General features: G+C 40.4%; 1 protein-coding gene across 1 annotated transcript; it reads right to left on the bottom strand.

The window, feature by feature from the left end:
- Window positions 1-825: 825 nt before the first annotated feature.
- On the bottom strand, window positions 826-21,196 carry TMEM47 (transmembrane protein 47). Its single transcript, XM_079319271.1, is given in 4 exon segments — window positions 826-2,094; window positions 7,811-7,951; window positions 20,745-20,892; window positions 20,894-21,196. Coding segments are annotated over 4 exon segments (522 nt in total). The 5' UTR covers window positions 20,948-21,196; the 3' UTR covers window positions 826-1,915.
- Between the last annotated feature and the right edge of the window lie 6,264 nt (window positions 21,197-27,460).

The raw sequence follows: 27,460 nt of genomic DNA on the forward strand, positions 1-27,460 counted from the left end.
CGATTCAGAATATTCTGCCAGTGAACTCCAGAGTCCCAGAGTTTCATAAACCATCTCCACCAGCCAGCAATACTTGCACAATGACCTCCTACAGGCAGCCCTGTGGTCCCTGCTCATGGCAGACCCTCAGCACTCTGCAGATGGTGGCCCAGCAGCAACACAGGAGATGCCATCTCAACACCCAGTGAACCAGGAGCCTTTTCCCTGGAACCAGCAAAACCATTTGTGTACAGGTGGATGTGCAACCCCAGCATATCTGCTTGTGCAGAGGTTCCACACAGAATATATTTTCATTTTCTCCGTTAAAAAAAATAGGTATTTCTAAAGATTAAAATTGTATAAAAATATGCTTATAATTAATTGAAAATATCCAAATAAGCAAATTGTAAACAAAAATAAAAGTGATGCAGATTAAATTCATGTGTAAGTTCTCCCTATTTTATCTTGGGTTTCATTTCATGAGTACAGTCTCTGCATGTTTTAAGTGGGAAATAGACTAAGAAAGGAGTAATCAGATGTACATAATCATCAAAAAGTCCATTAAAAACTCATCTTTTAAAAACAAGAGATTACCTCCTGAAGTGCTAATGTTTTAATATGGACATGATGAGGTCTCAGCTATATTCTTGATGATCAGAGATACTGACAACCTAACTGGATTTTTTAAAAATGGCAGTTTTTTAATTTGCAACACCTTTAGAAAATAATTTTAGCAAGTATTATATTACACATGGAATAGCAAGAAGTTATTTTTGTCCAGTTCTACCTTAACTTGATGTGAACTTTTAAGCATTTCCCATAACACAGAGTCTGTACAAGGGCATATACAGAGGACAAACCATTGTGTGTTTATTTTGTAACACCAATCAAAATTGGGGCACCAATCCAAGACTTTCAAGAATGTGTACAAAGTCAGTATTTTAACCACTGCATCACAGCTCATATTACATTTTTAAGATGAATCATTTCTCTCTCTCTGCATATATATTTGCATTATATATATTTATTTATAATAACAAATTCCTTTCAAAAATATAACTGAACTTGTTCCATATGCATTTTTTTCATCACAATGTTTGCAAGTTAAATTGGTACTCAGGACAACTGCAATTCATTCATACATTTCAGATGTCTCAGGGACAGAATAGGTCTTTTTCTATTCCCCTTTATCTTCATCCCTCCAGCAAAACACTGAGAGCTGAGACAACTTCCAACTACACAGTCAGAAGCACATGTCTCTGGGTTTGGACTTCCTTCAACAATCTGCTACAGCTGGCACGGTGATGTAGATTACTAATTCATGAAATCCTGTGTGGGTTGGTGGCTTGTTTGGGTTTTTCTTTTTTTTTAATTATTCTCCCAGCAGACTGTTGAATGCAGATATTAGACAAGTCATTAACCAGTTACATTCACTGCCCTCAACACAGTCCCTTGCATCTAATTCCTTAAGAGTGCCTTTGAGCAAGTAACAAGGGGCCAAGTCAGCCTATTGTACAAGATGCCATTGCCTGCTTATCAGACATCTGAATCCTCTATGATACAGGGAAACTTCTAAATGGAGCCCATACCAGCTGCTCCCCTGAAGGCAATAGCAGATGCTGGCATTGCATTCTCATTCCAACTAGTTTTCTCACAATGATTGCTGCCACGTAGATCCTTTTGCTTGTTGTCAGGAAAAATGAAGTTTATGTATCAGCAGCTTGCAGCATCTGCCTATGTAACATCAGCAATCCTAGTGTTTGCAGTTCTTCTAAATGGTTGTAAAAGCTGGTTACAGTGTTCACACCCAAAAGGCAAAGGCTATTTTATCAACAGAGCAGACTGTTTGGTGCTCCACAAGTGTTCTAAAAAAACTGTGAGCTAGAAAAGATGGGGTAATCCTTTTTTTTTTAATTTTTCTTTTCATTAAATGATTCTAGTAATAGTCTTCATAGTTCTTAGGGTTTAGGCAATAAAGAATGGCACCCCCAAATGAAAATATAGTTGCACCCCACGCCAGGCCATAGCCCCAGTTGAATTCATGGTATATTTTCAAGCTGACCGTTTCGATGAACTTGATTGGGTAAAGGACTAAGCTGCAGACCTGGAGAACAACTGAAAGAGAAAAAAAATCAAACATCAGAAGAAGCCTTATTTTACTTCCCTAAAACAAAGAAAATATCAAATAACTGAAATTCACATTTAAAATGCTTTCAGTGATTTTTAGCTTGTAAGTGCTGCTCTTTTTAAATCACCTTCATTTCATTCACAGAGAACAGAGCAGCTCTTCCATATTCCCTCCTTGATGAACAAATATTATTGCTGCAATATAATTATGATCCTTCAAATGTCCACAATATAAACAGTGAGAATAGTATTTCCCAAATTCTTCTCAGTCTCTCCTTTATATTTTAGTTTGCAGTCATTATTCCTTCCATAACAGCAAAACTTGTTCTATTGCCATTATAAATAAGTCAAAATGAGAAGCGAGAATATATATTAAGAAATGTAGCTGAGAATCAAATAATTTACTTAGCCTAGAAATAATTCATTGTCACAGGTGATATATACTTGTGCTCAGTAGAGATTCAGTGAATCACATATTTCATATGCATTACTGTGTTCTGTAATCAGAATTAATGACATTCTCACACAGAATACCAAGGAATCTATAAAATTTGATCAGCCACTAAACTTCAAACCAGGAAACTATTATGAATTTAGAGGGTGGGTCAGAAATTCTGTGTGATGAAAGAAGATAATAAAATAGATCAAATTCCAAGACATTAAAAAGCTTCAAAATCACTGCTTCCTATAGTACTGTCTTGGAAATCCACAGACACACATTGGCCAATTCACTCCCACACACCCTTGTCCAACTGGCCCCTTTCATTAGCCCTGCAGACAAGTGCTCACCTGTCCTGAGGTCAGGACTGGTAAGGGGAGATAATGCCCCACGCTCATCAGAACCTCAGTGATAAAACTATAAACTTACTGGAAATTTCAGATCATCCCACCTCAGCTGACAGAGTAGTCCTTGAACCCTTACTTGAGATTGACAATCTGAATAATGTTTGCACAGTGGATTTTCTGATGTGGATATTAAAATCCACAGGACTTTTTTTTTAATTCTACAGTTATTGGAGTGTTACTTAGTGTTATTCCATTTGAATATAATTTTTTTGTCTGTCAGTTCACAAAATACTGCACAACATTTGAGAAACTCTGGCAGAATACACTGTGAAAAGCACCTACTCTTATGACAAGATTATGCATTCCAGTTCTGTATAATTGAGACCATCTTTACATCCAAAAGCACCTCAACATATGCTCAGCTTTCAAACACATCTTTAAGACCATTCAAGGTCAGAAAGGGTTTCTGAAAATGTATGGAAATGCATGAGTTTTTCTTTAGTGGCTTCCTGCACTGGAGATGCAGCATCTCTGCTGAGTCAATGCAGAAACTGCTCCATGTGTGTCTGTGTCAACTGCAAACCAAGGAAGTCTCCACCTTCCCCAGTGTAACATATGAAGTATGCTTAATTTCAATCTACAGATTGGACTTGTCAAAACACAACTGAAAAAAAAAAGTGATTCTCTTGGAAGAGGAACATGTTGCTAGAGCAGCAACGCACACAAGAGGGTTTTTTTGACATTTCCATAGTGAGGGCTCCAGCTTTTCCTACTATTGGTCCAGATACACTACTGTAGAACTCAAAAGAAGTGCTGGCAGCAAGTGGCTGGTGGGAACAGCCACCCTACACAGCACTGTCATCACTTTGCACTAATTTTGCCTTCTGTCATTGTTTTTCCCTGCAGAGCAGGAAGGGAGCTGTGTAAGCTAGAAACAGCAGACAGCAAAGTTATGAGAAATGACCAGAATGACCCCAAAAGATGTTGAAAGCAATGCCTGCAACTACTGATCTGTTTCTAATGAATTTAAAGGAACTCCATGCTATGCTGACTTGCTTAAGGGAAGTGCATACTATATTTGTTCTGAAGTACAAGTCTTTTCTATAGAAAAAACAGGCTGCAAAGGAAATAGTAAAAAATCTGCTAGTCAAATGCTGTTCAGAAAAGACTAATTATCTCAAACTTGATTGTTCACTTCAGACATAGACATGTTTTTATGAAGCACTATGATGCTTTCAATACGGGAACAGGAATATTAGTTTTATTCCATGCATATGAAATATAAGCAATTATACATACTCATATTAAACATGCAGAAATCATAACAAATGCTTTAAAAGTAGGAAAATACAATTTCAGTCACCTTTTTTTTTCTTTGTTCAAATGTTTGACTATAAGTTTTGATGCAAAAAAACCCAAAAACAACCCACTTGCAATGTGGCTTTCTAATTGATTAATAATTATGAAAATGCTGGTGCTGGCTAATAAGTTCTGTACTTCTGTTCTCTACATCCTGCTCATTTCAGATGAGTAAAGCACTTCATTAACAAGGGTTAGGTGTTTCAAAGATTACCAGAAAGCACAGCTGCAACAATGAGAGAAAAAAAAATTCTCTTTGTAGTGTCGTGTAAGCTGACAGCAATAGAGTGGACATTAACCTCAGAGATTCAGAAATGACATCAACAAAGAAAAAAGTATCATAAGGAAGGTAGCATTGGCCCAGGACAACATGCTTGGAAAGGTTGCACCATCTTCATGCTTGAATTTCATCAAAACTGGACCAGACAAAGCTGTCACTGTCAGTGACCATCCTGCCTCAACAAGGCATATATAACCTACAGAGCTTTCCCCAACAGTATTTCTTTGATATTATGACTTTTTTGCTGCCCTACAGCAATCTGCACTACATTCTACTGAAGTCAGTCCTGCTTTTTCAGACCATTCCACCAACTTCATAAAATCAAATTCTGGCTTTCAATGTATCTGCATTTTTTTTCTACTTCCACTATAAATTTTGACAAGTAAACTTTCATTCTATCTTCCACATCATTATGAAAATAGGTAATAGCACAGAACTAAGGATGCAGTCCAGCTGTACTGTGCTCTCTCTATCAGCATTAAAAGACACCTCGTTAAATATTCTCCAATTATTATCTGCCACCACTTTATATAACTCTCTTACCTATAATATTTTAGCCACTGTTTTTCCTAGTTTGCATGTAAGAGCATCTTGTGCAACATATTAAAAACTTGATAACATCAGCAGGCTATTCTTCCAAACATTGTCACATTTGTTAAAACAGCACCAAAAGGAAAGCATCTTTATTTTTTCTTTTGTCCCTTTTATGGACTTTCAGCAAGCACACTTTCTCTTTCTGCCCCTAAATTAGACTGGTTAGCACTTAGTTAAACAGTAAGTGTATCATGACAAGTTTGTGAGCCTGCACTTTGAGGGTGCAGTTTTCAGGGCCAGTTTGGTTCATGAACTCCAAGTTACCCAGCAGGTCCATGAGTTGGAAACCAAAGAGCCACATGAGCCAAGATAGGTCCATGCAAGATTTCCTAAAACTGCCTCCCTGTCTGCTCCACATTTTTCCATTACCTGAGGCATTCCTCTACCTCTCAACATTACAATACACACTGGCAGATCTATGAAAACACATTCACATCTTTGCATTACTTGCTGGCTTATTCTCAGCATCTAAGTTGAATGTTGGTTTTCTTGGTCCCTTTCTTTCTCATGTCTTCCAGTCCTAGTCAATCAATCTTCCCCCTCACCTACAAACTTGCTAACTGAAAGCTGAAGCTGAGAAAAAAAAAAAAAAAAATCAAAACTTGAAGGAAAAAAATAGCCTGGAGCCAACTGTTTGGACTCTATAAAGCACCTGGAAATAACTTTTCCATTTTGTCCTTTTTTCCACACAGAGACCTTTTCTACCCAACACCCATCATTAAATGTCTCTGGGCAATTCATACTGTGTCCTTTATCCAGAGGCAGCTGATAGACTCCCAGCCACAGTAACACAGAATATTTGGTCTTGACAACACATTCACAGGTCAGGGTGGTGTTTATCCTGAAAGATTAGTGAAATCCACAGATGGAAGGCTTGAATCTATGGAAAGCTGCATAAGGCACAAACTGCTACAATCTTAACTTTCCCCTCTTCAGTGGGGGATTCTTTCCATAATTCTTTCAAGATATGCCATCCATATTCATCTCTACAAATTGCTGACATCAAAGATAAAACCTGCAGGAAATGTCTTTTAACAGTGTAAGTGTCAAATTCTGAAAAGACTCTCCTCAGATTTGCCAGATAATGAAGAAGAATGGTTGTCTCAGCCTTATCATCTCTCTTCTCATATGCTTCAGGTTATGGCTGTTCAAAATGCACATGCACACACACAGAGGCAAAGAGAAGATGTGAACACAATCATAAGCTAAAGAACCAATTTAATTTCCTCTTAGATTCAAGTAAGCAGTAACCTCCTCACCATCAACCTTTTGTAATAAAGACTAGAAGCAATTTTATGCAGAGGAGAGCACATGAAGACAAACAGTAGAATTTGAGGAAATCTTTACTTGTGGAAAGCCACTTCTTTTTTTAGTACAAACTAAACTACTAAATGAGCAACAGGCGTGTATGGCTGAATAATTACTGAGTTACTACACAATTCTATGAAAAATGAAGCCAAAAGCCAAACAAGAAACCACCAGAAAAATTAAATAACCCCATTTCCTTCGAAGTTAACTGCCCAGCATACCCTATAAACCTCAGAATTAACACTAAATTTTAACAAATTGGCACCAATACCTTTATTCATTTAACCAAGCAAGCAGTGCGACACATAGAACAAAACCAGATGATTTCCACTCAGGGAATCTGATCCTAGGTTGCTTTAATTTCCTAAAGGCAAATTAAATGTAATCTAGGAATGTGTCTTGAGCACATAAAAGGGCTATCTTGAAGGGCTCAGTTCCATCAAGGCCATGTTATCAGCAGGGGGCAGCAGGAGCCTTCATCCCAAACTGCCTCCAATTCCATGCTCTTATCCTCTCATATCCTCCTAAGTGGCTTTTTTTAATACATCCCCAGGTTCTGTCATTCTCTTCATTATGGGCTATCAGAAGGGGCTTCAGCTGCTGGCTCCAATGCAGATGTGAGTGACAGGATGAAGGCAAACCACGGCCGCCGAGTCTCAGGAGAAACTCAAACATCCATGCTGACAAAGCCCCAAAGCACCAGAATATATAAAAGGAGATGATTTGATATTGTAATTGTACCTCACTGGACCAGTCTTACAGACAATTCAGATTCTTAGGTCTCCCTTAAGATTTTGTGATAGTTTATATAAACTGTTCCATTTTTGCGTTTTTAAAACCAAACAGGGACTACACTGTGACAGGTTGTTAAATTAATAACCAAGCGAGATGACACAACAAAATTAATTCCTTATGGCACAGGGGCATATATAAACACCTTGCAAGATAATCCTATTTATTTTCACATGTAGAGCTTCCAGGGTTCACCTTTGGGTATTAATTTCCCTGTTTTAAAATTGCAAAAGAGAGAACATTAAAATAAAAAGGCTTTGCATGAAGAATAAAAATGGGGACATCAAGCAGCACAAAGTCACAGATTAAAGACGGTATTTTGAGATTTATTCTCTCTACTTTCCCCCGTTACACTTACTTCACAAAACAATAAATATAATGCAAATAAATAATTGTTTATGAACTAATAATAGTGTAACTGCAAAAATGATTAATGCTATGCAGAACTTATAGCCTGAGAAACCTCACTGGAGTTAACAGAGAAGTAACCAAACACCTCTGAATTAGTATGCAGAACGAGGCACAACTCCCTCCATGAAAGTTCAGCTGTTCTCAGGAAATCTTTTTAATGATGGCAGTGCTTACCTGCAGCAAAGAGCATGACTGCAACGGGTCTGTAGAAGCGCCTCCGAGACCCCACGCAGATGGAGATCAGCCCAACCAGGAAAGCTATGAGAATAATGGCAGCACCACCCAGCAGCAGAGCCAGGGTAGCTATCTGCCAGTCTAGGGGAAAAAAACAGAGAGGGGAAAAAAATAATAATACAATTTCAGTAAAACAAGCCCACAGGCATGACAGAAACAACAGAATATGAGGAACACAAAGGCTGCACCAAGGCTCTGGTAAATAAACACTGTGCCATGAATCTCTTTCCCCCTAATTAGTGAATCACCTTCATGAACAGATGTAACTCAGAAGCAGTGTGCCACAACCTCCCACGCTTACTGGAGCCTTAGTTGGCCTCATTGGGATTTTGTCTCAAGTAAAACTGAGTAATTTGGTCCCCTGGTTTTTATCCAATTTAGAATGAGAAATTGAGGCTGGCTCGGGATTAGCTGGGGTTGTGTTAGCTGACCCTGCTGTAACTTTCTCACAAAAGTCAAACCTCTGCTTGAGCTGATCAGGATGACACAGCAAGGGAAATGCACAGAGTATGATACACACCTGTCTCTTGGGGAGTACCAAGGCCACACAAAATGAGTAACAAAAGTGAGGAGATGCTCAAAGGTTTAATATATATATATATATGCATTTTCAACACTAAAAGACAGCTAAAAGTTAAGACTTTCTAAAGGCAGTAACAACCATTAGCTGCAGACCCAGTCAAATCTCAAGCCCATTTTAAAATGTCTGATATCCTCAAGTGTCAGCTTTTCTTCTCCCAAAAGCAACCTCTGTATGCACTTGGCTCAGGGTATTTTCTAGTTTTTCTCATACATAATGGATACAGTAATAAACAAAATATTTACAGTCTTAAATCACACAAATCAGAATCCATTTGTAAGCTGATGGCCATGATGCATGTATACAACATCCAAGATCTAACTTAAGAGCTTCTGTGGGATTTTAGAAAGGCACAGGTTTTGGGCTGTCCCTTTTCCCAAAAGAATATCTAAGACTTTTCCTCTCTCCAGAGCAGGCATAATGAAAAAGAATCAGATCACTATTTACTGCTTATCACTACTATTTACTAGTTCAAGGAAAATGATGCTCATGGGAAAAGGACCTATGGATCCTTTGCATCTCACTGCTTTGAAAATAATAGCAGTCATGTAATACCCAGACATTACACAATTCAAAGAAAATAAGATTACTATTTCCAAATTAAATTTAGATATCTTAAGACTACTAAAACAACAAAACCAATGAACATGCTCTTTGGGGAATGAGTAAAAGGCACTGTTTTAAATACACAATGGATCCAGTTTCAAGAGGAATCTAATCTGCTGAAGATACAGACAGTGCAGCTGTGGAGTTTGGGAAGGGAATGCTGGCAGCTATTACCACCAAAAAGCCTTCACGTATCACATGAAAAAGGATGAAGGAGATTAAAAGAAGAAAGTGGGTAGAAGAGCTTTAAAAGCATTGCTTGAAAAGAAAGGGATTTTAAAGGTGTGTTTGTCCAAGTACACAAATTTATTTTCATTCTTTGCAGAAATCCAGGCATGTCCTTTACTGATAATTTAATTACTAGAGCACTCAACCTTCCAAGCTATTTTACTCTTTATTTTCTTACTGGACTAAACCCCAAGGCTGGGAGCAATCTTTCATTCTATCATCAGCATGCAATCTCTAATGTCAGTTTTCTGTGTATTCCATTGCTATACTATCATTATTGGGATGGAAATATGATTTTAGTACTGGACAGAGATGTTTTGGTGAGTGGTTTTTAGTATTAACATGAGCCTTCAGAAACACCAAGAGATTAATGTACTGATGATTTAGAAAGGATTTTTCCAATATCAGAATGCATTACAGATATAAAAAAAAAAAATAAATAAACAGAATGGACCACTTTGGAACAATATGAAAGGAATCCTTGCACTAGAAAATTACACAGATACAAAGACTAGCCACATAAATCCATACCACACCAAAGTTAAAAGACACATAAAATTGATTAAATAAATCAAAGAGCCAGACAGGAAAACTCAGAAACTAAAATTTTTTTAAAGTCACCACAAATAATAAAATATTAAATGTTATCTTTGCATTGATCAGGTGCCAAACACTAATGCAAAGGGAATGTGTACAACACTGGAGTAGCAGCTAAATGGGAAAAAAAAGATTGAGCAACCTATTGCTTTCTAAAACCACACTGAAAAACTACCAAACAACTGATAATAAATTAGGCAAAGATGATATAAGTGTGGGGTTAAAATGCAGTTTAACTTCCAGGACAAATATGCATATACAGATTTTGGAAAGGTTAAAAAATAAACAAACTACCTTACTATAGTACTGATGTGGGAGGTAAAAGGACAAATGAGTGTTGGGAGACACCTACACTCCCAACTAAAAAAGAACTGACTTGGATAAACAAAATTAATTTCTTGAGTAAGACAACCTCCTCAGTGATGCTGACAGCAGGACAAAACCAGGCTCTCACTGTTCCTCACTACCAGCTGGGGACCAGGTATTGATGATGTGTTCTGGGCCACATCTGGAATTGCCTATTTCTATTAGTCTGCAGAGACTTTGGTTGAAGAACATTGTGAAGGTCAGACATTAGTGCAAAAAGAATATAGAACTAAACTTTCCTATACTGGCTACCATAGTAACTACATGTTTAAATCTCCTTGTCATCTTGGAAAAATGTGAAGTTTTAATTCTGAAATCCATTTGATCTGGTGACAAAATAAAGCTTATGGTGGATTAAGAAAGTAAAATATTCTGCATAGGTCTTCTATTTAACAGCAATTTTTTTTTGTTTTTGTTTTTTTTGTTTTTTTTTTGTTTAATCCAGGCCATTGGACTTTACACAAAATAAAAGAAAGATCCAAAAAAAATAGAACCACTACCTCTGAAGGCAGAGCACCTTGTAAATCAGATAGCTACAATATAAACACATACAGCAAACATAGTTTTTCTACAATAAAGATCTGTAGTGTTTCTGAGATACCCAAGAGTGATTTACAGCACACAGCACCAAAATGGGATCAGGAGATTGTTCTGTTACACAGTGCTACTGGTACACAGAACATAAACATCATAAACCTACTTTAGAATATCCAAAATATGCTTGTAGGTCTTCTAGGCATGCATTAATCTTGCAAATAGGTTACTAATAAGAACTGTAAGTTCAGGAGCCTCAGCAGTTCAGTGAGACTGCTTCTTCTCATAGAGACAGAAACATGTAAAAAACACAAGGAAAATGGGGCCTTAAAGATGGTAATTATTGCTTTTTTGCATTCAAAACACAATTTGTTACACTTGAAGAGTATACATCAGTCTTTTTCACTGTAAACCACTGCAGTTTTTTAAAACTACACATGCATTATCTAAGAAAACTATTAGGAACTGGTAAAAAACAATTAAAACTCACTGAAATAAACTTTTAGACTTTAAAAAGTACTGTGACCTAATTTCATGCCCAAATACGATTTCCTTTAGTGGTGTGGATAACTTTAGATTTTTTCAATGTTCCACCATTTTAGCAATACAGTAAGAACTACACTAATGCTGCCACCTATCCCATCCAAACTAGAATTAAGACACTTTTGACAATTGTTAAGTAACTCAAGAGATTTCTTAAGAACAGGCTCACTGAATGTATCCTATTTTTAGGTCTGAAAATCCCCAAGAAGCATCCCAATGTCTACAACCACGAGAAATATATACTGCAGTTCTGACAGTGATTACAGTGTTTGCATATTTTTAACTATAGAAATCTGCCCATTAATTTGGGGATGTGGGCTTCAGTATTTAAGTATTTATATATAAATATGAGCCTTGGCACTTAACACATATTTTTGATATATATGTGGTGAAAAACTTATTAAAATTTCCATCTTCAGTTATAAAAAAAAAGAAAAAAAGCCCCCATGCCAAGATGATACTGTTTCTTTTCAGTTAGTTCATCATACAACAGTCAGTACATTTCTTGGGGACAGCTTGGTCTCCTTGCTATTTGGAAATTTTGCCTGTTTCTTAGTGACCCACAGGCACAGTGTCAGCTGAACATTGACATTTCTAACTCTACTCCCTTCTTTCCCCAAAAGAAATGAACCAAGGCTTTAAACTGTAATTTTTAATTAAGAGAAGTTCCTCAATTTCTTGGGAAAAATCATCCTTCACTACTAGAAGAAAATCAGGGAAAGAATAAAAGAAGAAAACATATCAAAGTCCTGAAATATGTATTTTAATAACTAGGTCATTTTTAAACACAAGAAAGATCAATGCAAGAGGCTAGTATGGACATCATGTTTTCAGTAAGGTACCCCAAAATTAAAAATTTTTTTCAACATGCTACCATACTACCACGTAAAAGAAGTAGAAGTTGTGGGCATAGAAACATACTGAGGAATATGTGAAACATTTGTTTATGGGGCTCATTCAGACAGTGCATGTGAACTGAATTAATTTCTTAAGAAGCAATCAAATATTCCTTTCTTCCATACAATGGCTCTTTACCAAGTTTTCTCCTCATAAAGGCTGAAGCACCAAAATGCATGCAGCTGTTACATGATGAAGGCATGTAACAGCCTGACCTTCTAGCACTAAACAAAATCTCTGTAAGAAACAAAGCACAGCACTCAAGTAAGTTTTTCTGATTCATTGCAATGCTTCCATTTATCAAGTACCTGCCCTCAGACCACAAATACTCTAAGAAATTGCAATATAGCATTTAAAATCAAGAATAATGATTTTGAAAGAATGTGTGAAGCAGAGAAACTTGAGAAACGTAAGAAATTAAATATCCTAAGTATAATAAAAATCAACTTAAATAAAATAAGATAGCTAGAGATATTCCTAACTGCTTCATATTGAAAGTTAGATATCAAATAGCCAACAAAAGTTTAAGAAAGGTAGTGTATATATAAAAACATAAAAGCAAACTCTAGCTCCTAAAAGTGTTTAGGTTGCATGATCAATGAGATTTCTTCTTTCTTCAGCAGGATCATGAGCAGAGGCCTCTGTGGAAGGCAAAGATCCACTGAATTCTGTGGAAAAGCTGAGGAACAGCAGGGGCCATTAAGTTCTCACATCAAATTACTCCACAGAGGTCACCTTTGGAGCCTCAACCTGAGGCAGAAGGATGGTTTTCAAAGAGCTGCCCATCAGAATTCCACCCTGGGTGAAGGGAATATTGGCTACAGCTGGGAGTCCAGTGCCTGTAAGTTACTGGGTCCAGACTCCTCTGCTCCTGTACAGCCAGTCTGCAAGTACAATCCTTTGGGATCCCACAATGGACACTGCTGCACACTGCAGGCAGAAGTGCTTTTTGGTAAGATCCATACCAAACCTCCATAAATTGCTCTAGCCACAGCTTTTCAGAGGAGCCTTGAACAAAAATGACAATAATTTTTTTTCTGCACATTGATTACTACAGTATGTTTACTAGTTCTGGCTGCTGCCCAGACATACCCTTGCTTTTATATTTTCTTTTTATTTTATGGATTGAAAATAAGGTTTTTCCAAAGTAGGAAAATTACTTGTGCACGTGGCTACTCAAGTCACTCAGACACTTAAAAAGTATTACCAGAGCTACAGGAACCAGCCAGCTCTGGCTGAAAGCATAATTTCCTTAAGAGACAGCTCACTTCACATCAAGACTTCTTCTAAAAGCTATAAATTTAAACAAATGAAATAGCTATGTTAAGTCATAGATAAGTTAAAAAGAAGCTGTTTGTGGACATGACATTTTCTCTAAGAAATCTGTCTTCACCCACACACAGTAGCGCATGGGACAAAGCCCTTGACAACCCAAGTGCTGCACAACACCCCATGGGATTAATAGGAAGACTTTCCCATAGCTTTACTTCACCAGGACACTGACAACACCCAAAGAGAAATTTAAGCATTTTATGCTGGGTGCCAAAATCCCTAAGTGCCTCCTAAGGATAATTCAGAGGCTCCACATAAGGTATCAGTCATTTTGTATTTACTGTACAAGAGTCTTGTAGGATGATTTAGTGTTCCTGATGCCGAGTGGAGAGTCACTTAATATGAGTCAAAGAGAACAAGCAGGGACACATCCAAAAACCAGCCTTCTGGTGCAGCCCCTGTGTCTTACAGAGGTGCAGAATGCTAATGGATAACAAGGGCAGCCAAACACTGAAGGAGGAAAGGCAGATGCCTCCTTAGTGCTATACACCAGGGGCTAGAGAGCTTCTCAGAGGCTGCAGGGTCTTTGCTTCCCAGCTCTGGCTCCAGACTCCAATCTCACACCTCTACCCCCTTTTCTTGGTGGGATTTCTTGACTGCTAGGGTGGGTTGTAACTGCCCTCCTCCATTTCCTAGACCCAAGTTGCAAAAAGATTTTTGAGATCCATGAACAAAGAGCTACAAGGGAACCCAAATTTGAGTCTTCCTTCAGAGAGCCTCTTCCCTAACTAGTCCCTTTCAAAGCTCTGTTGCTGTTTGTGCATCTTTCCCTTGATGCACAAGAATGCTGACCATAACTGGATGGCAGCCCAGACTCAGGGTTCTCCCACCCTTGAGGGAAAAAGGCCTTAGCAGCCCCTACAGAGCTGCAACCCTCTCACTTGGGCTCCTCCTATGGCTTTCCTTTTCTCCAAGAGCAAGGTAACAGCCCACTGGCAGGATGCTCCAGGCAGAAGGTGCTCTCCCAACTACCCTCCTCAGCCTGGGAAGGATGTGGTTGATAGTCTGGGGGAGCAAGTAGGCAGCCACTAGGCAGATTGCTCACTTTGCCATGGAAAGCAGTGTCCCTCACCTTCCACCCAAAGATGCCACTGGGAGTGCAGAGGACGATTTTGTTATATATGTGAAAATATGGTAAGCAACTCTACAGCTGTGTAAAAGAGACAGCAAGACAACAAAATGGTCTAAATGCCTGGGGGGCTGCAGATGCATGAGCAACTTGAAATGCAGCAGGTGCTTGTTCATCTGCCCACGGACACACACCTCTCCTGAAGAATAAAGCTTGCATTCCTTATTTATATGAAATAAATACACTTTGTAGACACGTGGGTTGGGGTGAAGTATGTTGTATGTCTGTTCCGTGGCCTGCCTTTATTTCTAAAATCACAAGGTCCTTTAAACACAGCACAAATACAAACAAAGAATTAAGTGGTGCCATTATAAAGATCTTTATTTTACCATTTATAAGCAACATGCATTGCACATCACTTTTGCCAACAGAGGTCTTCAAGACAAGCACAGCATTACAGAAAATCATGTAATCTATAATTCATTCACAGAATAGTACAGCATGTACTCAGGCATTCCCTCTACTGGATACACAGCATTCTTCTGAGACTAGCTTGCTACTATGCCATTTTAATTATTGGATATTCATTCATTCAATAAGAATAATAAAAAACCCTCAAACAACTGCACACACCCACAACTTTGAGAACTTCACAAAAACCTGGAACTCTTAGTACTCTGCCATTAGGAAAGAAGTGTGGGAGATGTGTTATACAAGCTTTTCACAATAAACTCACTATTTCTGACCTCTTCTATAAAAGCTACTACTTTTTAGTAATCTGAAGTGCTATGCTTTGCATTGGAACTGAAATGTAACTATTTTCCACAGCTATTAATGTTCTTCCAGAAAACTGAAAATCTGCAACTTTCAAAACTCATTCCTTATTCCTTGACCAAAACAACTAGCATTTAAAAGAGTTTGAGGTGTACTTCCCATCAGAACGATGGCTTTAAGTGGAACAAGTGAAATACATAAAACAATACAGCTGGATGGACCTTACCACTCCTCCTGTTACCCTCAATGTTATGTGGTCATCTTGGGCCACGAATCAGTAGTAGAGGCAAGGCCATTTTCTGTGCAATTCTAAATATACAAGTCTCATCAAATATTGAAACTTCTTACATTACCCCTAACTCCAGGGACGTCATATTTAATAAACAAAACCTAGAGCAATGGAATGCATTACTGATTTTGAAATTGCAATGAACAACAGCATTAGCAATAAAATGCTACAACTACAAGGTTTTTTTGGGTTCAAGAGTATTATCACTGATAAGATGTATGATGCTCTTTGCCTGATCAGATGAACTCACACAATCATCACAGATGTACTCTCACTGGTTGGAGAAGGGTGGCTGCAATGGTAGCCTTCACCATACTAAAAGGTCCAGACTGCTGAACAGGATCTGCTGCTTCCATGGCCTTGGGAAGTCTGAGGCTAAACTAACTGGTCCATTTGTAAGAGAAGGAGCACACCTTAAAATATTCTATCAGGTGCTGGTGTTAGGGGTAGTTAAGCCAATTAAAGGCATATTGTACAGTTTGAAGAAGCCAGAATAGACATCAGGCATAAACAAAGTATCAGTCATCAGAGAATCACAAGAATAACTTAAGTTGGGAAGAACCTCTGGAAGCCACCTAGTTCAGCTTCCCATGGAAAGCAGGGCAACCTTCAAATCAGACTCAAAGTTAGATCAGCCTGCCCAGAGTCTTAGACACTGAGTTTGAAGTAGTTTAATTTTACATCCATCTTCAGATAAAGTGCTAGGGATGATTATTAGAGTTAATACACAAAATTACAGACTACAGTATTCAAAACCAGAAGGAATGTTATTAATTCCTCCTTAGATTGTATGAGCCACTCTTTTCATGCTAGTAAAATTACATTCGTTCTTCTGTTATTTTATAGCAATCTACCAGCCTTGCTGAGCTTTTTACAAATACATGTCAACATCAAATCTGTGCAATGATCCAGATCTTCTAATGAGGAAGCTGCTTTTGAGGTAACAATTTCTCCTTGGAACAGCTCCTTAGATTCTGAACAAGAACATACCATGCAAGAATATTCTGGCTTGTCAATTCATATATCTGCATCTAATGTGTAATTAAGGTTAAGCCCCTTGAAGTGCTACTGAATGAACAGCCTCTGGTGATTTTTTTTTTTTTAATTATTTTAAGAACAAATTAGAACAAAATTACAAGCATAAAACTAGACTCAAGTTGTTTACTGCCTTATGCTATAGGCTAAGCTTACCTTCCCTGTTTGCTCATCACAAAGTGTAATACACATTCAGAGACTCTGTTGCATGTATTTTCTGGAGAATGTTTTGTCTTTCAAACATTCATGGACAGTTCTAAAAGAGCGTAATATTCTTGAAGAAAACTGAATGTTGCATAAAGAAATCCACAGGTTGTAAAGTAACAAAGCCACATACCCCCACATTTATTAGAATGAATACAGTTAATCAAAACCATTCAAATGTATTTTTATATATGCTGTTTTCACAATAACCTGGAAAGGAGCCATTATTTTCTATGAATAGCATATGCATGCATTTATGTCAAAATAGACAATGTATACCTGTTGGTCAGATTCTATGAGCCCTTTATTTCTTCTACATTACTGTTGTGTGTCTTTGATTTAAAGAGCTAAAATGGATGCAGTCTATTGCACAAATTCAAATTTACTATTATTAAACTGCAGGAAGAAGACAAGTACCTTTGCAGGTATAGATACACCAGGCAGTTTTACACAGGATGCATTTAATTTTAATGCTGTGACATGAATAAATATTAATATATGAATCTTGATAAATCTGTAAATGAATCATCACAAACTAGATATCATACACTTCAAATAATACATTTCAAATAAACAAAAAAAAATTGTTTAAAGACACACAAGTTTAAAATGCAGTTGGTCTAAAGACAACTTGTGCATTAGCCAAGGTAAGCTTTGATTACAGAAAATAGTTATATGCCCAGACAGTTGGTGAAACTTCAGCGCTTTACAACTGCATTTCTGAATTTCAAAATTTTATAATCAAGCTTTCCACACTGGTAACTTTGTTAGTTTTCATCTCCTGAAGTTGCTGCTAGTGGGAGATTTACACAGACCCTAAAGACTCAAAAAAACCCAAAAAACAAAAAGATGAGATATTTTATAATTTTCAGATGTCAAAAAAAAAAAAAAAATTGACTCACTGTAACTATATGTAACTATACTTGAACTGTAATTATTGTGAAGTACTTATACGAGTTTAAAAGTAGCATGTGAGCAAACAATAGCTTGCAAGTTACAAAAAAACCATTGGAACAGTGAAAAGAACAAATGTAGCACATGCTCCAAGCACTAGCAAAGCTCAAGCAAAAATTAGATTATTCCCTGCTACAACAGCCAATGCAACCATGCTCAGTGCATTTCCTTCTGCTCTCCACTACCAAGCTGCCCTTCTGACAGCAGTCAGGGGTCCTACATCTAATTACAACAAAAGTTTTCAATTAAACCTTGTATATGTTTTAACAGCTTCTAGTATGAGCATGCCCTTGATGATGCCACTTGAGGTGCTCTCCTTCAAGGAATGATGAAGTAAATCTCTTAAAACCATGGGTGAAGATGCCTTTTTTTTCCTGTGTGTGCTGCTTCTTCTCACAGCTAGCTGCAAAGCTGCCTGCACTGGTATCAAGCTAAAAGAGCTTTCCCCGTGGGAGCTCTCCACTATCTCCAAAATGCTGCTTGCTGGATTCACCACGTAGGAGGAAAGTACATTTAAAATATTGATGCCAGCACACAAAATGGTCTCAAATATGAGCCCAGTCCAAGTCGGTGAACTTAGTGGCTCCTACTGGCTTTAATAGCAATTGTGCCACACTAGCAGATGGCAAGAGGAAAACAGTGCAGTTTCTCATATTTCAGGTCTGGTCAGAATGCAGTACTCTGTGCTGAACATGAGGAAAGTGAAGGGTTTACCCCAGTAAAACAATTATTCACTTATTCCACAGTAGCTTGTGAAACTTAGCTCTATTAGACTGGGAAGTATTTGAGGAAAATGGGTAAAGCTCATTCAAAGAAATTGAATAAAACTGGATAGGCAGGAATTTGTGCACATGATAGAAGAAACCACCAGCAGAGGACAGATCAGATTTTCAATACACAGCATCCAATGAGAACTACATCTCATTCCTATCCATCCTCACCCATTCATCTTCCACATCCCCCCAGACAGACAGGTGACCAGCAGAGGAAAGAGAGAGATTAGTGTCCTTTTATGCAGTTCCATAAGCTGTCCTGCTTCTCTTTCCATCCCACTTTTGTGTGCATGTGTGTGCACACACGCATGCGTGACGGGGAGACCCATCGAGGGGGGAGCCCAGAAAAGTGTGTGGAGCTGGGGGGATTTGAAGCAGGTTCTCATTCAAGCCATCTGAAAAGTCTTTCTGTAATCAAGGGGATACTATTTCAGGAGACAGGGAGAAGGGGCAAAGGATTCACGTTGCTAAGGAGACATGTAGAAGCTGACATTCCTACATAAATTTCCATTTATACCAGGGAAGAGAAAGAAAGCACTCCAAACTTCGTGCACATAACCTGGCAACTGACTGAAACCATTTCTCTACAATTCATTTTATTTAAAACAAAAACCCAAACATTTAAACCCTCCAATAGTACCACACACTATAGAAAAAAAAAAAAAAAAAAGCACAGCAGCAAAGGAACCTGTGTAATTCCAACTCAAACTGAGATCAGCTATTTCCCAGAATCTAGACAAGGACTTCAGAGAATAGAGGGAAACAAAATACACTGAGAATATAGTCAGTCCTTTGCTTTCCCTCCCAAAGCACACATCTTGTCCCTGCACGATTTACCCACCCGAAGAGCACAGCAATCCAAACAGATGATTTACCAATGCAAGTGTGTGTGTGTCTGTGTGTGTGTGTGGAAAAGAATGGGGATGAAAACGATGTGGGGGGGGGAGGCTGGCTGCATTTGTTAGTGTTTCTGTTGGGGCTCCAGAAGTTGCTATCAGGCATAAAGTAAATAAAACCACCCATGAAAATCAAAACAATTATCGCACTACAAAATAATTTACCGAAAAATATGCAACAGGCAGCTTGTTTTTATCATTCACAACCCATTTTTGAAGTACTCCAAGCAATAGTGAAATGACGTTAAAAAAAATAACAATCTGTGATCAAGACCTAAGAAGGTGAGAAGGAACGAGCATCAGAAAATCACAACGGGGGAGTGTGGCACGAAGGTCAAAGGAGCGTGAAAGACGATGGGGAGATCAGTACGTGCTAGAGAAAGACACGCACAAGCAAACACACCCGGCGTGATGGAGAGAGTCCGAGCCAGGCGTCCCCACTCCGGACAAAGTAGCACCGTTTTGATTCAGGGAAGCCCCAACTTTCCAAAACCAGACCACTCTCAGATGAGGGCGGAGGGGAATTATAAGATACTCGATCCCAAACATTTCTCACAGTACAGGGAAGCCGCCACACGGAAAAAATAACCAAACTAGTTCAAAACTCGGGATATTTTGTGACAATACCACGGCACATATGGAGCCAGTCGCCCCTTTCGCTCTGAGCCTCACCCTCCGCACCCTGGCACGATCCCCGCACGGGCGCTCGGCGCTGCCCTCTCCGCCACACGCCGCCGCCTCCGCCCCAGCCCGAACCGCCGGGCGACATCGGTGTCGGGGGCATGGGGATGGGTGACGAGGCTCGGAGGGAAGGACGGGAAGGGACGGGAAGGGAAGACAAAGGTGCAGGGGACTCGCCCCGGCGGCAGCGGCGGCCGGCGCGGGGAGCCGGGCGGGGACCAGGGACAGCGGGCGAGGCGGGGGAACCAGCGGGGGCAGCGGTGCACAGCCCCGGGCACTGCTCCGGTCCGGGGAGGCTGGCCCCGGGAAGGGGCTGGGATACAGTCCCGAAGGAGACAAGGGTGAAGGAGAGGATGCTCGAGGGATGCTGGCGGGTCAGACAGGGCACGGCGAGGGGAAGGAATTCTCAGTGCCCGGGGTGCGGCCAAGGGAGCGGGAGGCGGACGAGGAGCGGGGAGAGCAGCAAGGGCCGGCGGCGGAGCGGGGCCGGGGGCAGCGGGGGCAGCCGAATCTCACCGCTGTGCAGCGTCGACTCGCAGAGCCAGCTGTCCAAGTTGCCGGGCTTGCGGCAGGACTCCCAGAGGGACAGGTAGTACTGGTGGTCCGCCGTCACCCAGGCGGGCTCAGCAAGGCTCCCAGGTAGGCACAGCGCCAGAAAGATGCACAACCAGCCCCACCAGCTTCAGCGGGGTCAGCACCGAGACGCCCGCACTCTCCATGCCGCTGCGGCCGAAGCCATGGGGCCCAGGGGAGACGAGACGAGGAGGAGGACGACTGTCGCCGGCCCGAGGGGAACAGGAGCGAGAGCCCAGCTCCGCGCAGAAGGGGCGGGCGGAGGGAGAAGCGGGCGAGACCAGCGCTGTCTAACGGCGGCGACAGGCGTTCGCAGGCGGCGGCAGCGCGCGCTCCCTCCCGCCCTCCTCCGCCGCGCTCCGCCCCGGTGTATCATGCAGCAGCTCCCCGGCCCTCCGGCGCCGCCCGGCCCGGCCCGGCCCGGCGCGGCACCGCGCTCCTCCCGTGCCGCCCCCCGCGGGGGAGGCCGGGCCGCGCTCCGCGGGGAAGGACCGGGGGCGCCCCTGCCGGCCCCGCTCCGCCCCGCCGGGGCCGACTTTGGGCAACTTTCAGCGGCCGCAGGCGGCGCCCGGAGCCGCTCGCGTCGCCTTGCATCGGTTCCCGCTGACCCGAGCGGCCTCCCCTGTACCCCTGGAGGGCTCGGCCGTGCGGAGAGGCACCGGCTCTGATCCCGGCCCCGCCATCCTGCCCCAGCCCCGGGTGTGCCGGGCTGTGAGGGGAGCCCGGCCCCCATCCTGCCCCAGCCCCGGGTGCCGGGCTGTGAGGGGAGCCCGGCCCGCCATCCTGCCCCGGGCCTGTGAGGGAGCCGGCCCATCCTGCCCCCCCGGGTGTGCCGGGCTGTGAGAGGGGCCCGCACCCGCACCCCCGGCCCCGCCATGGCATCGCTACGGCCGGGAACCGGGCGAAAGGAAAGGCCCCTGAAGGATGCAGGATTAGCCGTGCCTGACCTTGATTCTTCTTCTGGAGTGGCCTTTAAATCACAAGTTATTAGTGGAGGGTTAAAAAAAAAAAATTCAGCGTTTCATTACTGGCGTGTGTACTTACCTGTGGCTCACGCTTCCCTCTCTCGTCCGCGGCCTTGCGTGATCCCAAATTAAATCTTTGAGGAAGGAGAAGTCTTTGCCCGTTTTCCATTTAGTCTCTGTTTATTTTGTTTAATTAGCACTGAGGGTGCTGAGAGTGTCAAGGGCAAATATTTAGGTTAGTTATTAAACAAGGTACTAGGATAATTCACTGTCTGAAGCAGCTCTTCCTCAAGATACGGACACACACAGGCACGAAGGTGGAGTGTGATGTCCATAAAGGATTATTAAAACAGGGATTACTAAAAACAAGAAGAGCAGAAGATTCAACCCTGCAGATGTTTAAAGTGAATGCTGTTACTTATATCTGGGCCAGAACTGTAGAGTGAAAAGAGAAAAATTAAGCCAGGAAAGCCATTATCTGGTGAAGAAACAGGAAAAATCTTGTCCATAAGTGCTAATTATTATATCCCTATTAATAGTATTTGGAGGGTTTTTTTATCTTCTAACTATAGGAATGTTCACATTAATTTCAAAAGGTGCAGAATTAAACCCTAGTGGTTTGCACAAATTTAATTTCATTCTCTTCACAGTTTAAGGCTGAAACAGAAAGAAAAAACGTTATTTACATGACAAATTTCTGGGAGCACAAACAGCTTTGCTCTTACAGCTGCTCGTAGGAGTTAGCATATGAGGTCTAGTCCTGATTCCCCAGTGGTGTTATGTTAGAGAACACTCACAGCATATTGCAACAATTTCTCCTTTCCATTTAGATGCCTTCCCTGCTAGAAGCACAATCCCCAAAGCTCAGCACCCTGATACCATAGCAGGTTTATCACAGTGCATGTAAGGACTATGAGGTTAGCAGAAATTGTGTGTATTTCTAATGGGCTCTTGGCCAAAGGTGTCTGTGAATCCAACTACCACCAGTCTGTCACTAATCTGAAAGAGAAATGCATTTCTTTGAGCTGTTGCTGCTAGAACATGGAAAGAAATTAGTAATTTGGGGGTGGAACTTTGTGGAGTTTGTTGTTTTTTGGATTTTTTTTTTTTTTTTTAATGTGTGGTCTTACTTCAGTAGGTATGTACCAGACAATAATACCAATTTGTTTGTTTGAGTCATGTTTCTATTGCCTCCCAAGCATAAAGTGTTAAGCATTGGGAGAACGTAGCAAAAATAATTTTTGAAAAAATAGAAAGGTGTTAATAATTAATAAAGAACATAGATGTGCCAAGCTAAAGACTTCAAAACCACATGAAATGCAGAATCATGGTTCTGATCTAGTATTTCAAATAAAAGGGAGATAAAAAGTAAACAGTTTTCCAGAATATGTGAAAACTTGTGATATTATGTACAGAAATAACACTGGCACCTGTAGTTAATGTTGCCTTTCTGGCAGCAAAAACTCAGTTTTCACTTCATTAAACCTTTGCTGTTTGGGCTGGAGTTGCCTCTACAAGATACCTGCCTCAGGTTGATTCTTTTATTTAAGAGTAACAGCTAAAGTTCAGTCATATATAGTATGAAAAACAGACATTTTTACCATCTACAAAAAGAAAATAAATCCCAAAGATGTCAACATTTTACTCAGAAGCAGAAGGTTGACATACAGCCTCCCCCAAAACCAAACGCAAGCACAGCCTGCACACCAGGGTTAGGAAAGCCTGGGCTTCACAAAGGGCAAGGAGGGCTGGAAAGAAGGCAGAGACAGTGTAAATGCACAAGGGAGATTAAGTGCATAGAGACAAAATGGGAAAAGACCTCGAGAAAGCTGAAGTAGCACAGTTCATAACAAAGGAACAAGCACCATTGCCTTCGAAATTTCTCTTTGACTTAAGTATTGTGACTGTCTCCTTTTCTGTGGTGAATGGATGTGAAATCAGCTGCAAAAGTCTGCCCTGCCTCCCTGGGCAGTCAGTCCAGAGAAGGAACAGCCACTGAAGCTATTAGTTCAAGTGATAAGGATCTCCTCTGTGTCCCCAGGAAGACCTGACCTTTGCTGATGACATAAGTTGTGGTTCAGTGCAATTTCACACAGTGTGCCTTTCATCTGTACAAATAAGTAATATCTGAATGACTTATTTTGTTTCATGTTTGAAGCTCAACCTGGAAAATGAAATCAATTACAAGGATGTTTCTAACATAGTATGTTAAAAGCTTCTTGAATATTTCCAAATACCTGGTGGAAAGCACTGTCCACTCTTACCATCAGTGGGCAGTTCCAATGAATCTTGGTAAGTCTGTACATGAAATCTCTCTCAGGAAATGGGGAAAAATGCACATCTCTAAATCTAACAGAGAAGTTCATTACTGTTTATGAGAAGCCACATGCTAAAATCACAAAGATCATAAAAGTATTTAAAGAGAATTAATATTGTTGTATTCAATAAAAAGTCAGTATAGAGATAAAATGCAATGAATAATTGTAAGGTTCTAAGACCTACTGTCTGCCTGCTTCATTCCTTGGAGAGGCAAGAATCCTCAGGAAACATGGCTCATGCTCATGTATTAATTAGTATGCCACCATCTACATTAGTCAGAGCACATGTAGAAACAGCTGAATTAAATCCATCTAAATCTTGTCATTCCCACACTTCTAGATGTCACACTTTGGAGCAACAATATCTTTGGAAGTATAATATATTATTCCGGTGTTAACCTGAAATGGAACAATTCCTAATTTAAAGCATTTTCCAGTGAGTACTATTTTTCCAAGATACATAAAAAATCTTATAAAAGTGAGGCTACCTACTACTACCACTGCTGTTTGTACTAGTTCATGTGTCTGGCACCACCATTTTTGTGTCTTCAGGTCAGGAAATAGTAAGATCTTCTTGAACCTTTACTTCTCCAGGCTCAACAATCCCACCTCTCTCAGCTTCTCTTATATCGAGTGCTCTGCCATCTTCAGGACTCACTCAGCATGACCTTTCCTGCACTGGGGAACCAAAATTCTGGACAGAGCACTCCAGAAATGGTCTTACAAATCCTGAATGGAAGTGATGAATCACCCTCCTGGACCTGCTGGTTGCGTTTTTACCAATGCAACCTAGGATACAATTGGCCTTCTCCACTCCAAGGGAGGTTGTTCACCTCACTGCCCATCTTGATCACCAGGTCATTTTTGTTTAGCACTGCTTCCCAGCTGTTCATACCCCAGCCTGTACTGATGTGTGGGCTAATCCCCTCCAGGTGCAAGATTTCACCTTTGTGAGCTTCCTGCCAGACCATTACTGCAGCCTGAGCAGCTCCTTCAGAATCCCAGTCCTGCCCTCCCAGTGCACTGGCTGCTCCTCCTCCAGCTCAGTGCCACCTGCAAATCTGTGCAGAGTTGCTCTTCATGCTGTCCTGTCACAGCTGCAACAGCCACATACCTTGTCGAGGGTCCTTCCAAGTCAAAGAGCTGAAGGAATTGGCCTGAATATGATGGACACTGCATAAGGAAAACTGAGGGATTCAAGACTCTGTAATATCAGGAGGACTGAGTTCAGTTATTTTTCTCTGAAGTGGGGTAGGGTCTGAATTATGCATGGGCTAAGGTCATTGCTGCTAACATGCTTGGTTTTAAATTAGACTCTAAAGCCAAATAGCATCCAAACTGGGAGGTACAGCACCACCTAAGAGCTGCTGCATTTCCCTTATCCACAGTGAAACTGTCACTACGCAGCAGAAGAAGACCTTGGGTGGTTTAGTATGGCTGTGACACAAAGTGCACAGTCACTAAGAAAAAAACAAGGCACATACTGAAAAAAGCATGTGAAAAGTTTATCTTAGTAGGAATGGAAAATAGTGTTATGTCCATGCAAGAAAAGAAAATGTGTTTTGAAACCTGTGATGAAACAGAATATGACATATCAAAGAAAATAAAAAGGAGAGTAGAAACTACTCTTTGCACCAGGTGGTATACTCATACCAAGGGGAAATATATGGTTAAGCTAGTGACAAACAGAAAATTCAATGTGACTGATTCATTTAAAACTAAGAAAAGGTGCATCATTGCTACAAATTTTCATATCCTTTTTGTTTCTTTTCTGTTTTACTTTATATTTTCTGCAGAGGCTGGGGTTGTATGAACATTATCTCCTGATATATTGTCACCTCATATGGCCAAATGAGCTACTGTGCAACCTCCCAAACATCATATCTGGGAAAGTATATTTGTTCTGCTTGTTGATGCCTGTTGGAATTTCTTTCCCAATGTTTTGAATCTTTCCCCAAATCGTTGTCATTTATACATCTGACTGAGTGCATTTCCTCACTCATATATTTTAACACTTTTCATATGCCCTCGAGCATCAACAGAAATGTATTTTTCATTGGCTGAATTGATGTTGCTGTTTTTTCATTTCTTTTGTAATGTGACATTCGTTTTTGTTTTGTTTTGTGTTCTGTTTTTTTTCTCCTAGTACTTCACTTTAAATGACAAAGTATTTAAAGAGAGCAAGCTGGTTCATTTTATTCTGTTGTATTAAGAGAATCCTTCTAACTTTAATGTTAGAGCTAATCTAATTAAAATTAATGACAAAAAAAGCATTTGAGAAAAGGGATATATTGTTGTGCTCTTTGATTGCTGTGGTTAACATGAGGGTCACCTAAAACACTATTCCCCCCCAGCATCCATCCTGTGGTTCTAGCTCTCCTGCTAGTGGGAAGGACAGCCAAGCCCTGAAGTTTTGCTGCTGTTCCAGGTATGAACCATCCCAGTTCTGTGCTCCCTCAGGCTTTTTTTTTTTACCTTCCTGTAGTCAGTTTGGCATTTGACAAAGGCACCAGGCCTGTCCACCAGCAGCAGTCCTGCAGTTCCCTCTCCCTAAACTCCTGCCCATTTGCATCCTTGTATTTCCTCTCCATCTGTATTGCCCTTAGTAGAAATGCAGATGAGGAAGGGGAAGGATGATTGTTGAGGGCAATCCTGTTACTAATCTAGCAAGGCTACTCTATTATTGTAATATATCAGAACTTCAGTCATAGCATTTCTGCTGCCTTCAAGCAAATTGTTCAGATCTTTCTCCTAAATGAGGGAAAGGGCAGACACCTAGCTGGGTATTTTTAAACCCTATCTGGCATTTTTTTTTTTGCATGCCCTGAGAATGTATAAAAACTGTTTTACACCCATTTCTTGTACTCTCCTCTTCTGTCAGACAAACTTCATGCATGTTTAACATTTAAGAAAAAGAAAATTGAGACCTAGCAGTTGCCTTCCCTCCTGCTCCCTCCTCCACGCTGTACACTCACCACTTGTTTTTAGCCAAAAGTGGTGCTTCACAGCTCCAGTTGCTTTGTTATTCATATGAACACTGCCAGTAAAAGAGTTTCATCTGGCTTCTGTCAGTCATACAAGAAGTAGTGAAAATAAATTGAAGGGAAGCTTGCAATCAGAAATACAGCCAAGAAAGTTTTGCATTGAGAAGTCTCAAAAACTTAATTTCTTAACAGAAGAGAATGCAAAGCAAATAAGGTGATCCATTTTTAGAAGGCTGAGAAAATAATTTATATTTATGGGGACTTTTCTATAGATCTATTATTAAGTGTTTTTGGGGTTTTTTTTACGAAAATGCTTTGCTTTGATAAGGAAAAAAGTACACACAAAGCAAGATTCAGAATGAAACCAGAAAAAAATATTTTGACTCAAAAAA

Source organism: Erithacus rubecula (assembly GCF_903797595.1).
Source record: "Erithacus rubecula genome assembly, chromosome: 1".
Lineage (NCBI taxonomy): Eukaryota > Metazoa > Chordata > Aves > Passeriformes > Muscicapidae > Erithacus > Erithacus rubecula.